Source organism: Oculina patagonica, chromosome 6 (genome assembly GCF_052425735.1).
Source record: "Oculina patagonica isolate OP01 chromosome 6, crgOcupat, whole genome shotgun sequence".
Lineage (NCBI taxonomy): Eukaryota > Metazoa > Cnidaria > Anthozoa > Scleractinia > Oculinidae > Oculina > Oculina patagonica.
In genome coordinates this window covers 8,602,576-8,618,949 of record NC_135763.1, presented here as the reverse complement: position 1 = coordinate 8,618,949, position 16,374 = coordinate 8,602,576, and the positions used below count along the sequence as shown (strand labels likewise).

At 38.1% G+C, this 16,374-nt stretch overlaps 2 protein-coding genes across 2 annotated transcripts; one reads left to right on the top strand and one right to left on the bottom strand.

Annotated features, from left to right (window-relative positions):
• Positions 1-827: 827 nt before the first annotated feature.
• Positions 828-8,599, bottom strand: LOC144657270 (ciliary microtubule-associated protein 3-like). Its single transcript, XM_078517587.1, has 9 exons — positions 8,477-8,599; positions 8,265-8,401; positions 7,759-7,857; positions 4,398-4,511; positions 4,013-4,029; positions 2,917-3,043; positions 2,207-2,319; positions 1,716-1,791; positions 828-1,180 (listed from the first exon to the last, which is right to left on the bottom strand). Exons 1-9 carry the CDS (start codon positions 8,490-8,492, stop codon positions 1,115-1,117), a joined length of 765 nt encoding a protein of 254 aa, XP_078373713.1. The 5' UTR covers positions 8,493-8,599; the 3' UTR covers positions 828-1,114.
• Positions 8,600-11,930: 3,331 nt separating this feature from the next.
• LOC144657832 (endothelin receptor type B-like) lies at positions 11,931-15,030 on the top strand. The gene is made up of 2 exons (XM_078518196.1): positions 11,931-12,587; positions 13,769-15,030. Exons 1-2 carry the CDS (start codon positions 11,931-11,933, stop codon positions 14,606-14,608), a joined length of 1,497 nt encoding a protein of 498 aa, XP_078374322.1. The 3' UTR covers positions 14,609-15,030.
• Positions 15,031-16,374: the final 1,344 nt, after the last annotated feature.

Sequence of the window (16,374 nt, the reverse complement as noted above, 5' to 3'; positions counted from 1 at the left end):
TACGTCCTTCACTCACTGGAGATTTCAATATGATAAGCTACAGCGGGTGCGTTGCAGCAAACAGAACTGAATTACGAGCGTGTGACATCCCCATCTTGCAATGTTTTTCAGTCGTCATTGTTGCGTTGCAAGTTGCAAGGAAAATTTCTCGTGTAACATGGCCTTAACTATCCTCAATATTAGCAATTTATTAATCATTTTAAAACGAGCCAATCAGAGCGTGTCCTTTGCTCGCGGGATGCGTTCCAAGTTTCGAAAAAAATGTGCCAACGTGTGACACCCCCTCTGTAACTTGCGATGTTTCCAGTGGTCATCGTTGCGTTGCAAAGTGCAAGGAAATTGCCTCATGTAACATAGCCTTTAAGCACGCGATAAATGATTTGCTGAACAGCAGCAACTAAGCTTTAAAATGGCTTCGACCCAGGGGGGGTACTTGCAGTATACATGACGGGGAGGTCCGACGTATTTTTTTGGGTCGAAAATTTACACCCTTGGTATTTTTTAAGGTCTGTCAGAGATCTGTCATGTATTTTTTTAGGTCTTAAAGTCTGTTTGATTGAATAAATCAGTATCGAGGTGCTAGGTCTTGTACTTTTTGGGGTAGAAAATTTTGATGCCAGGTATTTTTTTGGGTGTAAAATTTCAGGCTCGCGTATTTTTTTGGGTTCGCAATATGAAGCTCCGTCGGACCCCCCCGTCATGAATACTGCAAGTACCCCCCCTGGGGGCTTCGAGTTGGAATGTTAGTAAGGTACAAACTGGCTAGCTACAGTCACAGCCGTCACTTAGCGTTTGAACGGGTTTGTGAAACAACAAAAAAAAGGTCATTCATTCATTTCCTTTATTCTTTTTTACTTGTCAACTTTAATGTGTCCACAATAACAGTTGTTATTTTATTTATAACGCCTGAACTGGAAGGAGGCTGGACGAGCCTTAAGACAATGAATTTTTTGCTAACAAGACAAACTAGTATATCTAACTAATCATCAAAAAATAGTGTATACAACCTTATATAGTGATATTACATAAATACGTGTTCCACAGCGCAATTTACATATTTACAATAAAATTCTTTCGCCCCAATTCGGTAATAAAATGTTCACGTTATCTGTGGCTAGAAGTACAAGCTCATGTACGCCTCTCTAAATCTTTGTTTCTTGATGTCTCGTTCTGTTTTCAGCTGTGAACGTCAAAGATATTAAAAGCATGTTAGAAGTCGAACAGTTATTTTTACTTTTAATTACACTGTTGTGATTTTGTATTCTTAGAGTATTTGTTTGTTTCCCTTTGTTTGTTTATTTGTTTGTTAGTGTTTTTGTTCTAAATAATGGGTAAAGCTTATTCGATCTCTGCGGAAGGGCTTAGCGATTATTTTGTGTTCACGGCGGTTACTTTTGGTTACTTAGTCAAAAGCTCTCCAGGATTATTTTAAAGCAACATAGGGTTATTAGAAAATATTATGTTTGTTGGCCATGGCACCTTTAAGATTCAAAGGAGTCTTTTAGCAGAAAAGGGTTTCCAAGATGTTAATGGTCTTTGTAAACATACATCTTTTTCAAATGCTCTTATAGTAAGCCCTGGTGACTATATAGAGAGAATCAGGTTTTGTTCAAATTATGACATAAAACAAGTTTAAAGCAAGAGGCTCATTAGCCCTTGGCTTAAGAAACCACAAGGCATTTTTCTCTGCAATGATCAGGTCCATTTGTCCTTACCATTAATCTTGCATTTGTTCCTTCATGATTATGAATGTTTGAACAGTCCCTGACTTTGTAGAATGATTGAAGATAACTGTAAAAAGAGAAGAGATTTCAAAAACAAGAATAATCTAGCATCATAGGTCCGCAATGAGTACAAAGATATATTAGATAATTAACTTTGCCAAACTTGAGTAAACAGATGTTTTTCTTTTGCATGCCCTGTTCTTTATCCACTAGAGAGATACTGACATTCAACCCATAAACTTCCTTGTTGATAATGCAACTCGATTGGCTGTTGTTTGTACACAACTATTCAAAACCGAGCAATAGCATGGAATTTTTCAGGTGCATAAAGCAGGATGTTTATAGCCCAGGCCTTGCTTTGACACAGCCAAAGAGAGCACAGGTAAAAATTTTTCTCCAGCTTTAGCATTAACACAACTTGTCTAAAATAAGATACTTATAAAATTCCTCCAAAGCTTGTGCAATTCAGTTAAGGTACTTACCCTTTTGAATATTTTTCTCCTGTTGTTAAATGGTGATTGTAACATCTCCGACAAAGATGAACTTTTTTGTATTCAAAGTAATCGCCGACAGGAGGGTTCTTGCACGAATTACACTGCAATTTTAACAGCAAAATATACCAGTTAGTAAGCACACACAAACAGAACACAACAGATTTGAAAACAAAGAATTATATCTCTCAATCTAGAGAAAGGATAACATTTCAAGTCAAGCATGCCTGAAGCACGCCTAAGTGTAGAATATGACCCATAAAATTGACCAGTCGCAGCCTGCATGCTATTTGAGAGATATTAGTTAAAACATTGTACATGTGATTGTATTTAATGATGTATTATTGCGAACAATTTCTACAATCTTTGACAAAAGTAGTTGACACACTGACTTCGCTCTGCTGTAATTATGGTAAATTTACCACAAGTTTTTAAATTTCATGACTGTCTGCTAATCCAATGTTGTAACATTGTTGCAAAGGGCTACTAGAAACAAACTACAACATTGATAGGGGGAAGGGGGTTGGCAAAGTGGGGCAAAAGGATGAAATTAGTCCAATTAACAATAAAATAGGGCCTAAATTGATTATGTGTCAACACTTTTGTCAATGATTTTAGTCTCTTACCCCTTGAAAAAATGAATACCAATATCCAAGCTCAACAATTAAGCAATTTGCTGACATAGATCCGTGGATACTTACAATGTCAGGTTCTCCAAATTCATTACACTTGATTGTAACTGACGTTATGAGCGTCTGTGGTCCACCAAATGAGCCATGAAACTTCACCTTTCTATCTCTTTTAGCATCAAACTCATAAGCTCCAGGTCTGCGTAAAAACATTCTTTTCATAAATCATTATTCTGCCATGGATACCTCAACATTTTTTTTTCTGATATACTAAATAGTGCAAACAATTTCCCTATCCCTAAAAAAACAATTATAGCAGCTACAGTTTACTGAAGCCAAGGAAACAGAGGTCTGGAAGAGAGGGGTGGTGAAAGGTCCTTCAAAAAAGTGGGTCTCGCAAAATTTTAGCCAAATTTCAAGGGTCTCGTCGTCTCGAATTTTTTCTTTCACGCCTTCTCGAGGTCATCATTTCTTTTGCAAGGCTAAAAAGGTCTCGGGCTCGCAGAAAAGATATCTGTCTCTCCGTCCTCGCAAAGTCTTACATTTACCATCTGACACCCCTGTAGAGGTGCTGGGTTAATGTTGGGAGTTCTGTGTAGTCTCTGGGCACAGAGCTACATTTGGGACACCAAGTGTGTAAACACAAATCTTCAGCCTTTTTCTTATCGCTTTATGCCATGAGGCGTCGACTGGTTCTGTTAGATCAACCAATCAATAGAACCAAATAGGACAGGAAAAAAATGTTATGTGAACAGAGATCAAGTTTAACTCAACAAGAAATCGCCACGTAGAACACAAAGCAAAATACTCCCAGACAATAAGAGAGGAATAAATTAATACAAAGTATAAACAAAAGAGACACACTATCTATTAGATTCAGTAAACAGACATTGCTACATAATACAATGGGCATTTGACCTTACTCGCTTGCGATAAGTATTGGAAATTGGATATTGGATGTCACGCTATAATAAGATAACATAACTTTTGTTGAACAATCATTCAACACAGTACCGGTAGTTGTTCTCTACCTTTATTTACATTATTTTTTACCCCTTGGGAAACATAATTATATTCTTTTAGTGCTGTCAAAATTGCCTTATTTAGAAAATAATTACTTGTGTGCAACATGTTACAAAGTACAAGAACCAAGAAACATTGTCCTTACCCAGGGCGAGCATGATCCTGAAAAACGAAAATGTAGGTTCATATTAGTTACAGAACAACACACTCAATACACTGCATACATGTACAAATTATTTTATTCATCAACAAATTATTTTATCCATCAACATTTACTTGATTTACACAGAGAAATGGCATGAAAGTTTGTCAGCCTCATATCAAAAGAAAAAAATTTGGACCAAGTTTGGCTCTTGAAGGTATACAGTAATCTAGTAGAACTTTTACATTGCATTTAGAGGTGAAATCCCTCCCCCCACTCCCTAAAAAAAGAAACATTTTGGAGTCAGTCTAATACACTCCAATACTAAGCCCAATTTCCTCTAAGCATACGAAAAGCCACAAAAGTACACTTTCAGTACACACTTTACCTTATTAATTGGTGGAAATCTTGTAGCTCCAACATTAAAGGACTTGAATGCTTCATCAAAGTGAATTGGTTTGCTAATGATCTCTTGATAGGTTGGTGGCCCTGGGACATCCATCTACATGTAGGAAACATATAAATTTCATGTTATCTTTTGTTATTGTAATTTTACTTTGTATACATTTCTATTTTTGTATTTGTAGCTTGGGTATATATATAGCCCTAGATTTTAAATTCTCAATAAACTGAAGATGGCATGAGTCATGCCGAAACATGTCTTTAAAAAGTTGTTTTGTGTTTTTAAAATTAGTAATTTTACTAGTCGCTAACAAGGAAATATGGAAGTTCTATACAATAACGATAGATTATCATTTCAACATACATGAATAGTCTGGAAAAGAGGTGCTCAGAAGTAAGAAGTGCAGTGGCCTAATGTTTAGATCAGAAAACTTTGAATCAAGAGGTCCAAGGAGTACCCAAGGGGTACTTGAAAAAGTTTGGGTGGAGCTGCTCGGTTAGGATCTAGGGGATCCCTAGCCCATCTCAGACCAAAAAAGCTCAAATTTGCTACACTCTTTTTTTATAAGAATACAATTTTACCGGCCCAGGCTGAATATTTTTATTTTTCTGCCGATTTTAGGCTGAAAATATTCTTATGAACATTCTTAGAAAATACCGTTAGACATCTCCGTTCTGGCAAGTATTGGGTAATCAATTACAAGTGGTTGGTGTCCAGATCTATATCGTGTTACATTGTGCATTTGAACCATTGTTTTTCGGTCTTTTCGTTGCAGCCTGGCCGTTTTGGCTCTAAACAAAGCATTCCTCACAGAGATAAAATGACGGAAATGAAAATACCTGATTTTGTTTCAACTAAAAACTATATTCTTTTCAAAATCTCAGCCTCAGGTTTATTCTTAAAATATTCTTAAAAATTCGCAAATTTCAGCCTCAATGTTCTTATAAACTAGATTTTGATAAAATAAAAAGAGTGTACCCCATCTTAGACTACAGAGTTAAATTGCATACACCATCTCAGACCAGAAGAGTACAGGATGTTTTTACATTGAAATTTTTCCACAATACAACACAATCTATGTTACAGTGGAACCCCGTTAATACGGACACCAAGGGGACAGGCCAAATTGTCCATATTAACGGGGTGTCCGTATTAAGCGGGGTCTCCGAAAAAAGTCACTGATACATGTTTTATCGGCAACAAAACGTTATTTAATTGTACTGTAACAGTAACAAATGCAAACTGTGAACTCTCTGACTAAAATTCATAGTTTTTATAAAAAACCTACAATCTAGTGATACACTCGAACTATTAATAAACTCAACAGTGGAATAATTTGAAAATGTCGCAACTTTACTATATACAAGAAATAAAACGTATTTTAGCAACAACAGAACGTTTTCTATAAAGTTTCCTTTGTAACTAAAACTCTGACCGTAACCGTTCTCAAACTCTACAAACTCATTTGAAAGAGTCCGTAACTTTACTTTGCACGGAAGCTTTAAGCAAAGAAAGTGAAACTTTTAAATAGGAATAGCAGTCAGCCGGAAAACAGTACAAGGTTCAAACACCGTAAGTCACGCTATTAAGCTACTCTTTGAAATAAAATGGGTTACTCTTCGAATTCTGTCATTATTTGTCTAGGGTCCAGTGTCTTCAAGTGAGCAAATAATCGCGACAATGAAAATTGTCGGTGCACAGATAAACAGTGTCCGTAAAGCGGGGTTTAAAATGTATAAGAGTTTGTTACTCGGGACACGGAAAAGTGTCCGTTGTCCGTATTAAGCGGGTTAATTTACGAGAAAATGTATGAGGTTTTCGTCGGGCCCAACGAAACTGTCCGTAATACCGGGGTGTCCGTATTAAGCGGGTGTCCGTAAAGCGGGGTTCCACTGTATTTTTTAAATTTCCACATTTCAAAATGACCTGTTTAGATAAGCAGAAAGGTACAAAATTGTCATAATTTTTCCTATTCAGCAACCCCATCTTGGACTAAATGGCCATCCAGCTGCACATACCTGTATAGCCATGATCAGGGTTTTTGTGCAATGTGTTCTTGAAAAATAATAAGGCACCACCCTCCTAGTGCATTACCTATCCTTGGTGAGGTGGCAAAAGTCTAACAAGGAATGGTGGTAGGTAGCCTATATGAGGAAGTTAATTCCTATTCTGCCTTTTTTACTCCTACACAGTAACGGTTAGCATCCGGGGGGGGGGGGGGGGGTACTCCCTATAATGGCCTATACGGGGAGGCTCCGCCCGAAAGGGGTTACCTACCCCTTTTCAGGCTTAAGGTATATGAAAGGGTAGGGATTTTACAAGTTTTGGTAGACAAAAGGGTATGGAAATCTGTCATTTAGGTATTTAAAAGACGCAATTTACGGCTGTATTATTTTAATGTATTAAGCGCTACGCGAAAATGACAAGAAAACGTCCTGTTCTAAGTCTATGCCATGTCTTTTAGGTATATGAAAGGGGTACCCTTTTTCAGTAAATGGTATACGAAAGGGGTACAATTTCTGTCAAAAATGGTATAAGAAAGGAAGTCAGAGCTCGGGGCGGAGCCTCCCCGTATAAAACTTTTTTGAGTGCCCCCCCCCCCCCCCCCCCGGGTTAGCATACACAAGGAGTATTATCAAGAAAACAAATCTCTTGCAGTATTTACATGAGGGAACCAGGGATAAGTTTTTGCCGTGCCAAAATAAAGGGAATAGTTGCAAGGGCCATTGAGTGTCACCCTGTAGGGCAGTGAATGGTAAATTCCGGTCTTTGTAAGACAGCGAGACTTATATAGTTCCAGCAAGCCCAAGACTCTTAAAGCCTTGTAAAAGAAATCAAGACTCCACGTTAGTATTGGGGAAAAATTTGAGATGGAAAGAACTGTGAAATAAGACTAGAATTTTGCAAGAGTTGTATTCTTTGGAAGACCATTCACCTGACCCCTCTCTGCATGTATGATTGTTTTGCTTTTTTCAATCGCAGAGAATTCTCTGACAATCAGCAAAAACAAGCAGACAAATAAATAGTTATCACAGTTTTAGGGGGTAAATAATCTTCTGGTACATTTTTCCCAAATCAAACCAGTTTGATTTGATGTCCCCTTTGTGTGTTCTGACTTTTGGCACACCTCGCCAACAAGCAATCTCGCCACCAAGCAAAGTCATCTCGGCTCATGGATTAAAGGACAAGAAATACACCAGTTTTGGTGTAGCCTCCGCCGCAGACGAAACTTAATCCTGGCCGGGGTTAGGTTACGTCTGCGACGCAGGCTAGTTTTGGTGGAGAGTTGGTTGGTGGCGAGATTCCCTGGTGGCGAGGCCGTGACCGGATACCAAAGGAAACTTACATGAGCTGGTTTAGGAAATCTTGGAGCAGTTCTGGCTCCCACTGAGTAGCCTCTTCTGCATACGGGTCTACCTTCAAGTTCATAGATAAACCCACTGACCTGTTGAGGCAATTAAACAAAAAAAAAAAACGTGAATTCCTGCTCCATCTAGCCAGTTGGCTAATCAACAGAACACTTCATCAACAACGCGCCTTTTAATATAAAAACACTCACAAACTATTATATGCTTTGATCTCGAAATGTAGTACATGTACATTCACTTAATGTTGTATACGTGGAAATAAAATGTTATTCCTTAATCGTCTATCGAAATTATTAAAGGTTCGTTCTTGGAAAACACAGAAAGAACTTTCTGCTAAGAATCGTGTTTCAAATATCCTACACGCGTTCCTGCACAAGCGTTTGCCGACTACGGTGCAGTTCACGAACAATTGCACTCATTTCTCTTAGAGGAGATCAGTGTTATCAACACAAAGCAGAAATGACTAAGCAACAACTTTCATTACCTCAGCATTATCGTAACATCCTGGACCGCGATTCGGAGCGCCTCGTAAAGCAAGTTCATTGCCGAACCGGTTTGGCGGAACTTTTAGCGGCAAGAGTTCGCGATCTAGAGTTGTTCCAAACGCCACTGCTCTTCGAGCTACGAAAAAAAATAAAGCTCTGTCAGTTACTATAAGCCGATGAACGCCGCAAAACAAATCGCTAGGGAACATACCGTTGTTTGTAGCCATGATTTAAAAGTTTCCTTTCGGCCAAAAAGTCAAATAGAGTCCTTCACAAATGAACACTGCTGTTTGTCACACCGATCGCAGTATTACCATGACAACAAGTGGTTACAACCGCTGGCTAACAACATGACAGGCGTGGATTAAAGACGCGCGGACCAGTCGCGCGCGATTGTTGTCGCGCGTATACGCGTAAAGTCGCGCGCTTTACGTTGCAATCTATGATGACATCTCGTAGCAACAAAGTGAAGTTTACATTTGCAACAGGATGTTTCTTTAAGAACTAAAAAGTAACTAGAAAGTCTTTCAAATATTTTCTTATTCAAAGTCATGTCCCTGACTAAACTTTGAACGGAAAGGTAAGGATCCGCTTATGCAATCAACGTGAACTTTAATATGTCACTGAAGTGATGAAGTTCGCCAAGTCTATTCATACCAAGGGTCTCAAAAGGCCTGGCAAAACGAGGAAACATGTTTTCAGAAGAACTCGTAGCGCGCGCATGTTTCATCAATGCAAAAAAAACGGTTAAGAATTAAATGGTTAAATTGTGTACTGTGAAACTTGTAAAACTGTGCTTCTGAGTATAAAATAAAAATTATTATGCAAAAACATCCCATTTCAATTGTACACCTGTATGCTTGATAAGGAAAACGTACTAAACACACACATGCAAGTTTTATGGCCTGGCTAAGCTAGGAAACATTGTTGCGGAAACATTATTGCGAACGCAAATGTTGCCCAGTTTAGCCACGCGGGAAACATATGTTGCGGAAACAAATTTTGCTTTACGGAAACAAAAAATGTTTCTGCCTCAAGTAAAAAAATTTTTGCTTCCCGGACACAAATTTTGCTGTTTTGAACATATGTTGCCCAGTTTAGCCACCATGAATGTTGACTAGTTTGTGCGCATGCGTGACACTTTGTTCACAGAACATTGTTTCCTCGTTTAACCACCCAGGCAGCAAAACATTTTCCTTGCTTCCCGCTCATTAAGCCACCTAGGAAAGATGACAAAGAACAATGTTTCCGCAACAATTTTTTTCTAGTTTATCCAGGCCTTTAGAGCGAGTAAGACCGGTTATTTTAAATTTTGGCCTTCCTCTCGCCTGACTGTCGTGTGTATCGAGCGAAGCTTGTGTTCACCTGTGCAATATTGTAGCAAAACAAGGCGGACATACTATTGCTCGTGATGTTTTTTGGGCGAGAAAAACGAGCGGGACACAAAAAATGTCTTGTTTACATGCTTCGCAAACCTAAAAAACATTTGTTGCCAACAAAAACTGTTTCTGAAAAAAAAAAAAAAAACGAAAACATTTTTTGTGTCTCGGACACAAAGTGTCCGCAACGAATGTTGCGCGCGGGGACAAAACAGGGAAACATTTGAGTCTGCAACAATGCATCCGTGACAGTTATGTCCTCGTTTGCCAGAGTTAACTAAAAAACTAAAACCGGTTGAAATGTGGCTTAAATTTTTAAGGATAGTCAAAAACAGAAAATATATGATTGATTTTTTTACTTTAATTGCTATTTATTATCAAATCCTTATATATATTTTGTCGCCGACATGACTGAGGTTATCATATATCGTGAGCTTGAGCTCCCTTTTTATGGGAACTTCTTGTTTAACTAGCTAATATGGACGGAGCGAAAAACACCATTTACAGTAATAGCAATTAATATTCTATTATTATAGTTTCGTGCTAGTTTGCTTTAAAAACTCCTTGAAATAAATCCGTAACAGGTGGCTGATGTAAAATTTGATTTTAACATAAGACAATCTTCATTGTTCATCGCGCAAATTGCCCGATTGCCTGATGAAGACTAGTAGTTGAAACTGAGCAATCAGTACCTAAAAGTGACTCCATCGTGAGAAAAACGAATAAACGTTCGTCTCTCCAATCTTTATCAAATACATTTTATGAACTATTCCGTGTTTGCTAGAGGTTGATTGATAGATAATTACTTAGACAGCTGAGGCCGCAGTAGTCCTAAGCTGCCTGCAATATACCCAATAATGCTGTGAGCGAAGTAATTATCTATTATAATTATTGACGCTCCTAAACCCAATTCTTCAGTCTCTCTGCATTACATCGACGATTTCAGTCGCTTCCACACTGATGTATTGGTTCATGGCTGCAATATTCGATGCATTGTAAGGAGAGAACAACAGGATTTTAGGAGGGTCAGTATAATTATTTGACGATAAATTTTGCTTGTAATTGGTGATCAAATCATTAATTCTCATCGTCTCAACTACGACTAATACTGTCTTAAAAATTCCCGTAGAAATTATATGTAAATCACTGTAGAGAATGAAAGGATACAAAGGGTGGTATCACAGGTTCATTTTGAAATTGATATTACAACTACGCTCTGTTAACATGCGACTACTAGCCACCGGCCCATAGCAAACCAAATGTGCGGGAAATGTATAGTTTGTCATCTGTTCTGGCGAATGCGTGGGCTTTTAAACATCTTTCTTTTACTGAAGCGCATTTTTGCAACGAATATATAACAGCGTTCAGTTCGTGTTAGAGGTATCAAAATCGATTCATTGTTTCGTCTCTATAATAGCTGTATGTTGTAGTAAATTGGAACTTTCGTTTAATTTGTTGGAAACAAAAGATGTTGAATATTCCTTCCGGCAATGAAATTGTCCTTTCCATTAGCGGCTGTTCTGTAGGCTTTGTATCACATTATTAGGCAGTGTTTAGCGCTTTTCTTTGGTCATTGTTAAGTGCCTTCTTCACTGCGAGAAGTTATACAGGATGTTCCATTTTATGGATTATATAAAATGTAGCCAAAGTCTGCCTTTTTATAAAAACAAAAAGGCGCAAAACATACTGCTTTGCAATAGAATTAACCGGTGCAAACACTTTTCGCGGATTGGTCGACGGCACACTAACAGAAAAGTCGCACCACTTGTGTATTAAGAAGCCGTTTATTAACACAACTCTGATAAAGTGAAAAACCTGAAAGTGTTAATATTATTTTTTCGCAACAAAACAAGACATAAACTTAAACGCCAGAAATATTAAAATTATTTGAAAAATATGAAGAAAATTCCGCCTTAAACTGGCTTTGCAGCCGATGAAAACGCAACTTATGCCAAAAACATAAGTTGTTTTCGAAACATATATCTATAAAAAAAAACAATCCGAGTATGAAGTTTTCGATCGTTTGAGCGGACAAATCAAATTAGTTATAAATCTGGTTGTGCTTTTATCCCGCAAATTTAGATCCAAGAAGGTCATATTAATAAAATATCAGTTTCCAAATTATATTTGTATTCTTCCGTGACCAGGTTAAAAACCAGCTGCGAGAACGATAGCTCTTGTTCTTCCTTTAAAGCACAAAAGTACTCATGTGACCATAAATTGTGGTTGTCAGTTACATAACAAGACATTTCCTTGCATGCTCATAAAGAAAAGATCGCACTGAAAATGCATCCAGCAAAACCACTTCTTGTGACGGTTATTATGGGTGTGTTAACAGCTCTTCTAACTTCAGCATCTGTGATAGGCAATGGTTTCGTACTGGCAATCATTGCTCGATTCAAATCTTTAAGAACAGTTCCGAATATTCTCGTCGCCAATCTCGCCCTGGTGGATCTGTTATCTGCAGTCATAAACTTACCCTCGTATACGACATACAACGTTTTACAGGCCAGTTGGTTCAGAGGCAAGACTTTGGCAATCATGACCAGTCTCTTCAATCGTCTCTTCACGATACTTAACCTTGCTTCGATGCTCGCCATGATGACAAATATGTACCTGGCCATTTCTTTTGACCTGATGTACCTTGGCTGGAAGGCGAACAAGAAGGCTCTGCTCTGTGCTCTCCTTATTTGGTTCATCAGTTTCGTGACGGTAATGTTGTTCTCAATCCCGCTACTCGATATTGATCTTGGTGATGCTCATGTCGTTGAATACAGAAAGGAGATCTTCAAGCAAGCAAAGCAGTTTGTTGCATCGATCATGGCATTCTTTCTCATCTTTGGAACAGTAGTGTGTTTTCTGACGATCCGCGCAATAAAAAAGAAGAAAAACGAGGTATTAAAATCGTTTTACTTGTACATGTTTTTGTTATTTGCCTTGGTGGTATTTTAATAATGTCATACACATTTCTCAAGCAGTCCATTAGATAACATCTTATGACCAGAAATTACTTGGAATTATCCCCATGTTTGACCATAAGTGGACTAGGTATGGTTTACAATATGTTAATGATAACTGCAGCTATAATCAGTAAAACGTATTTGGACACGTGATGGAATATACACCATATATACAATACAAATATCTTAAATTCAACGAGTGTCAAACTACTCCCTAATTGCGGCCGAGAGTTCAATCGTTAATTTTCACATATGAAATTACTAAACACATCCCCAAGCCCAAGCGAAATGCGATGAAACAATTGGTGGCTTTCATCTGACGTTATAAAAATTCAAAAATCTAAATCCTGCAAAGTTATTCTTTTCACATATTCTGGACACAAAGAACATAAGCCCCTATGCAAATTTTGATATCGATTCAGTGTTTCGTTTAGGAGGAAAAGCATTTTGAAATTTATGATGTCCTGGGTCTGTCCTGGATGAACGTGTTTCTTAACTGTCACAAGATTCACAAAGGATTCCTCCAGAGATTAAACTATTTCTATGGAAAAAATTACGCTGTTAAAGTCCATTGAATTCAAGTCTCGAAAAATTCAAAATTTGATATTAAACACTTTTATTATATTGTAATGACCGGGCATTATGAAAAATTTTCTCGGCTCGGCGGTTTTTTGAGTTGTGAGTAAAAGCTACTAGCGCAATTGCGAGAACGACAATAAATACCGACAAAATGTAACTATCTTTTCAACAACTGAAAGAAAAGTATTAGCATACCGATACTTCTTTAGTATGAGCGACGAAGAGAGCCACAGAGAGCGAGAGCGAGTTTCATCTCGGTGTTTTTTAGATATTTCAGTTTAGAATAGCGCTAAAAGGACATATAATAAATAACTTATTAACCTCGTCCGTTCGGTCATTACAGGGCAATCTCAGGCCTCGGTCTGAGATTCCCCTGTAATGACCTCACTCTCGGTTAATAAGAAGTATTTATGGCAGTCCCAACCTCGTTCCCAGGGTCTATACTCCGCTTTCAAGATGGCTACCGCCATTTTGAAAACTTTTGAAGACCCTGGGGACGAGGTTGTGGCAGTCCCAAAATACCACCCCTCCCCCCTCACCATCCCCAAGTCTGTGCGAAACTCCTCCTTCTTTTTTTTTTAACAGAGAGCAAAGTTAAACCTACCTCCCATTCAAGCCGAAGCCCGACTTAAACACGACATCAAAGCGACCAAAACCATCGCCATCACAATAGCTACCTATTTCCTCTGTTATGCCCCTGCTATCCTGTATGCAATGGTGGGTCTTCAGGAAGAAACCCTGGCTGACTCCTGCTTTGCATTCATCGCCCATTACAGTCTTCATATCTCAAGCGCAATAAACCCGATTATCTACTATCTGCGGACAAGTCGATGTCGTTCCGCTTTCAAGCAGTTCATGAAAGACCCCTTCGGATCAAGCGACTTTAAAGAGAAGTCAAACGGACGCGGCAACGGTGAAAAACGTAACGATAAAGTCTTCATGGCAAGAAAGAAGAATGGCGAAAGAGTAGAAAGCGGAGAAACATTGAAACTAGAAAGAGATGGAAACCAAATGAGGCAAAAGTATTCAGGCAAACCAACGAGCGATGGAATGGTGATTTTGTCCATTGAAAACTTGCAGGCTGATCGTCACTCTCATCATAAAGTTGGCGATGGTAGTGGATACGGGGAAGAGACAGCCGAAAAAGGCGGCGAAATTCGTGCACCGAATCTTCAAGTGCAGAATTCTTGCCAAGGAAAAGCAGAGGAAACTGAAGAAGGAAAAGAAGTACTACCCAAGCAATGTGGCTTGAAAAAGGAGTCCAAAAATTTACAGCCGTCTTCATCTAGAAATAAAATCCATCCGATGGGAGTTACCGAGGTGGGCAAGACTGGGCAACGAAAAGGAGAAAAACAAAAAGTTAACAATCACTGCTCTGAGAGGAAAACCGGCGAAGTACAAGAACTGGCTTCAGAAAAGGGCTGAAAAGAAACGGCATAACAACTGGTGAAAAATTTAAAAAAGGCCCGAAGACAGCAAGAATAAATTAAGAAAAGCAGGAGCATGGGCAATCTAGGAGAAAACTCAAACTGTGCTATAAACTAGCTAGGTGAACTAACATGGAGACATTGACAGAAGTACCGTATTTGTTCGATTAAACGCCGGGTACCGAATAAACGCCGGGTCTCTAAGGTGGAGTTGAAAATAGGCCCCTCAGGTATTTGTTTGAAGTATAATAAGTTGTTGGTATATTAGCAAGATATATGTTTGTCAAATATAATGAAAAAATCCCTTGCTAAATGAACATCGCGCTTAAATAAACTGAAGGAGTCAAATTAACGCCTGTCCAACAGGCTAAGTTTAAAATAAACGCCGGGGGCGTTTAACGGAGAAAATACGGTATTGGGTTTTGGGTTTTTTTTTGCTTTAAACACTCTTATTCTTAGGCCATTTAACCTCAGTAAAAATAGAAAACAGACTGCGGTGACAAATATGGCAAAACAACACATGTCGGAAAAACTTTAATTCTAAAAACGTGACCTTTCGTATGCTACAACATACATGTTCAAAACTGACCGTTAGCTAGATTACAATTAAATTTGAATGTAAAGTAAAAGGCTAGGCAGACATCCAAGAGTGCTTTCTTCACTGTTTGTTGACGGCAAATATTAAATATTGAATAGAATAGGGGTCTAAACAAGTTTTGCAAAGGTTGGGGGGGGGGGGGGTTAGGGGGTACCTAAAAAAACTCAACCATTCTTACCCTACTCCCCGCCTCCTCTGATAAATGAGCACGCGCGCGGTCTTTATGTTGCCAAGGGGATCAAGTTACAATATGAAAACGTTATTTAAAAACTCATAAGAGTTCCAGTCCTTAAAGTTAGAGAACTCTCACACAATTTCTAGCGTCATACACCACGTGGCATACAAAAGAAAAAATAAACCGGCTAAACTTGTTTTTTGACTGGTATGGCTTTTTTTTTTTTTTTTTGCAAAATTCTTCTACTTTTTGCCCAAAAAGCTTAAAACATCTTCACAAATATTTGGAAATGATTCTTGATTCCAAGAATTTTTATTTTATAATTCAAATTTCTATACTTTAAAACCAATACTGGGAACTGTCATTTCATTCAAAAGTACAGGAAACTTCGTCTAAGACGAACACTTGCGGTTTCGACCAATATTGGATTTATGAATGACGTTAACTCTGAAAGAATGTAACACGCAACAACTTTACAAGAGCGAACAGTGTTTTAATCATGCAAGTCAGTTAACAATATAAAATCCCTTTCTATGGTATAAATACAATGACAATCGGACAGCAGTAATCGACGAAAAAGAACTGAGAATATATTCAGGTAAGAAATATCATCATTTATCTCCACTGCAAATTCTCAGAGCTGAATGTTAAGTAATGTACGACGATCAGATAAGAGAATTTATATTCCAATCTTCCGGTGTTTTATCGAAAACGAAAAACGTAAATCATGATTTGTAGGTCTGTTATTTAAATTTATTTATGTTCCGTCTTAAGTCACACAGGTAGAGAGAGATATTTATACACTAGTTTAAAGTCACTAAAGCAAAGCAAAGCGAAGTTTCAAGAATGAACCGTAAACTGAACGGAATTTACACAATTAAAATATAAACCGGAATTAAACGCTAATAAGATATATTGATACAGGCTTAAACCTCAATAAGATTAATGAAGGTTTGAATCTTAAGAAGATTAAGTGAACGAGCACGTTTAT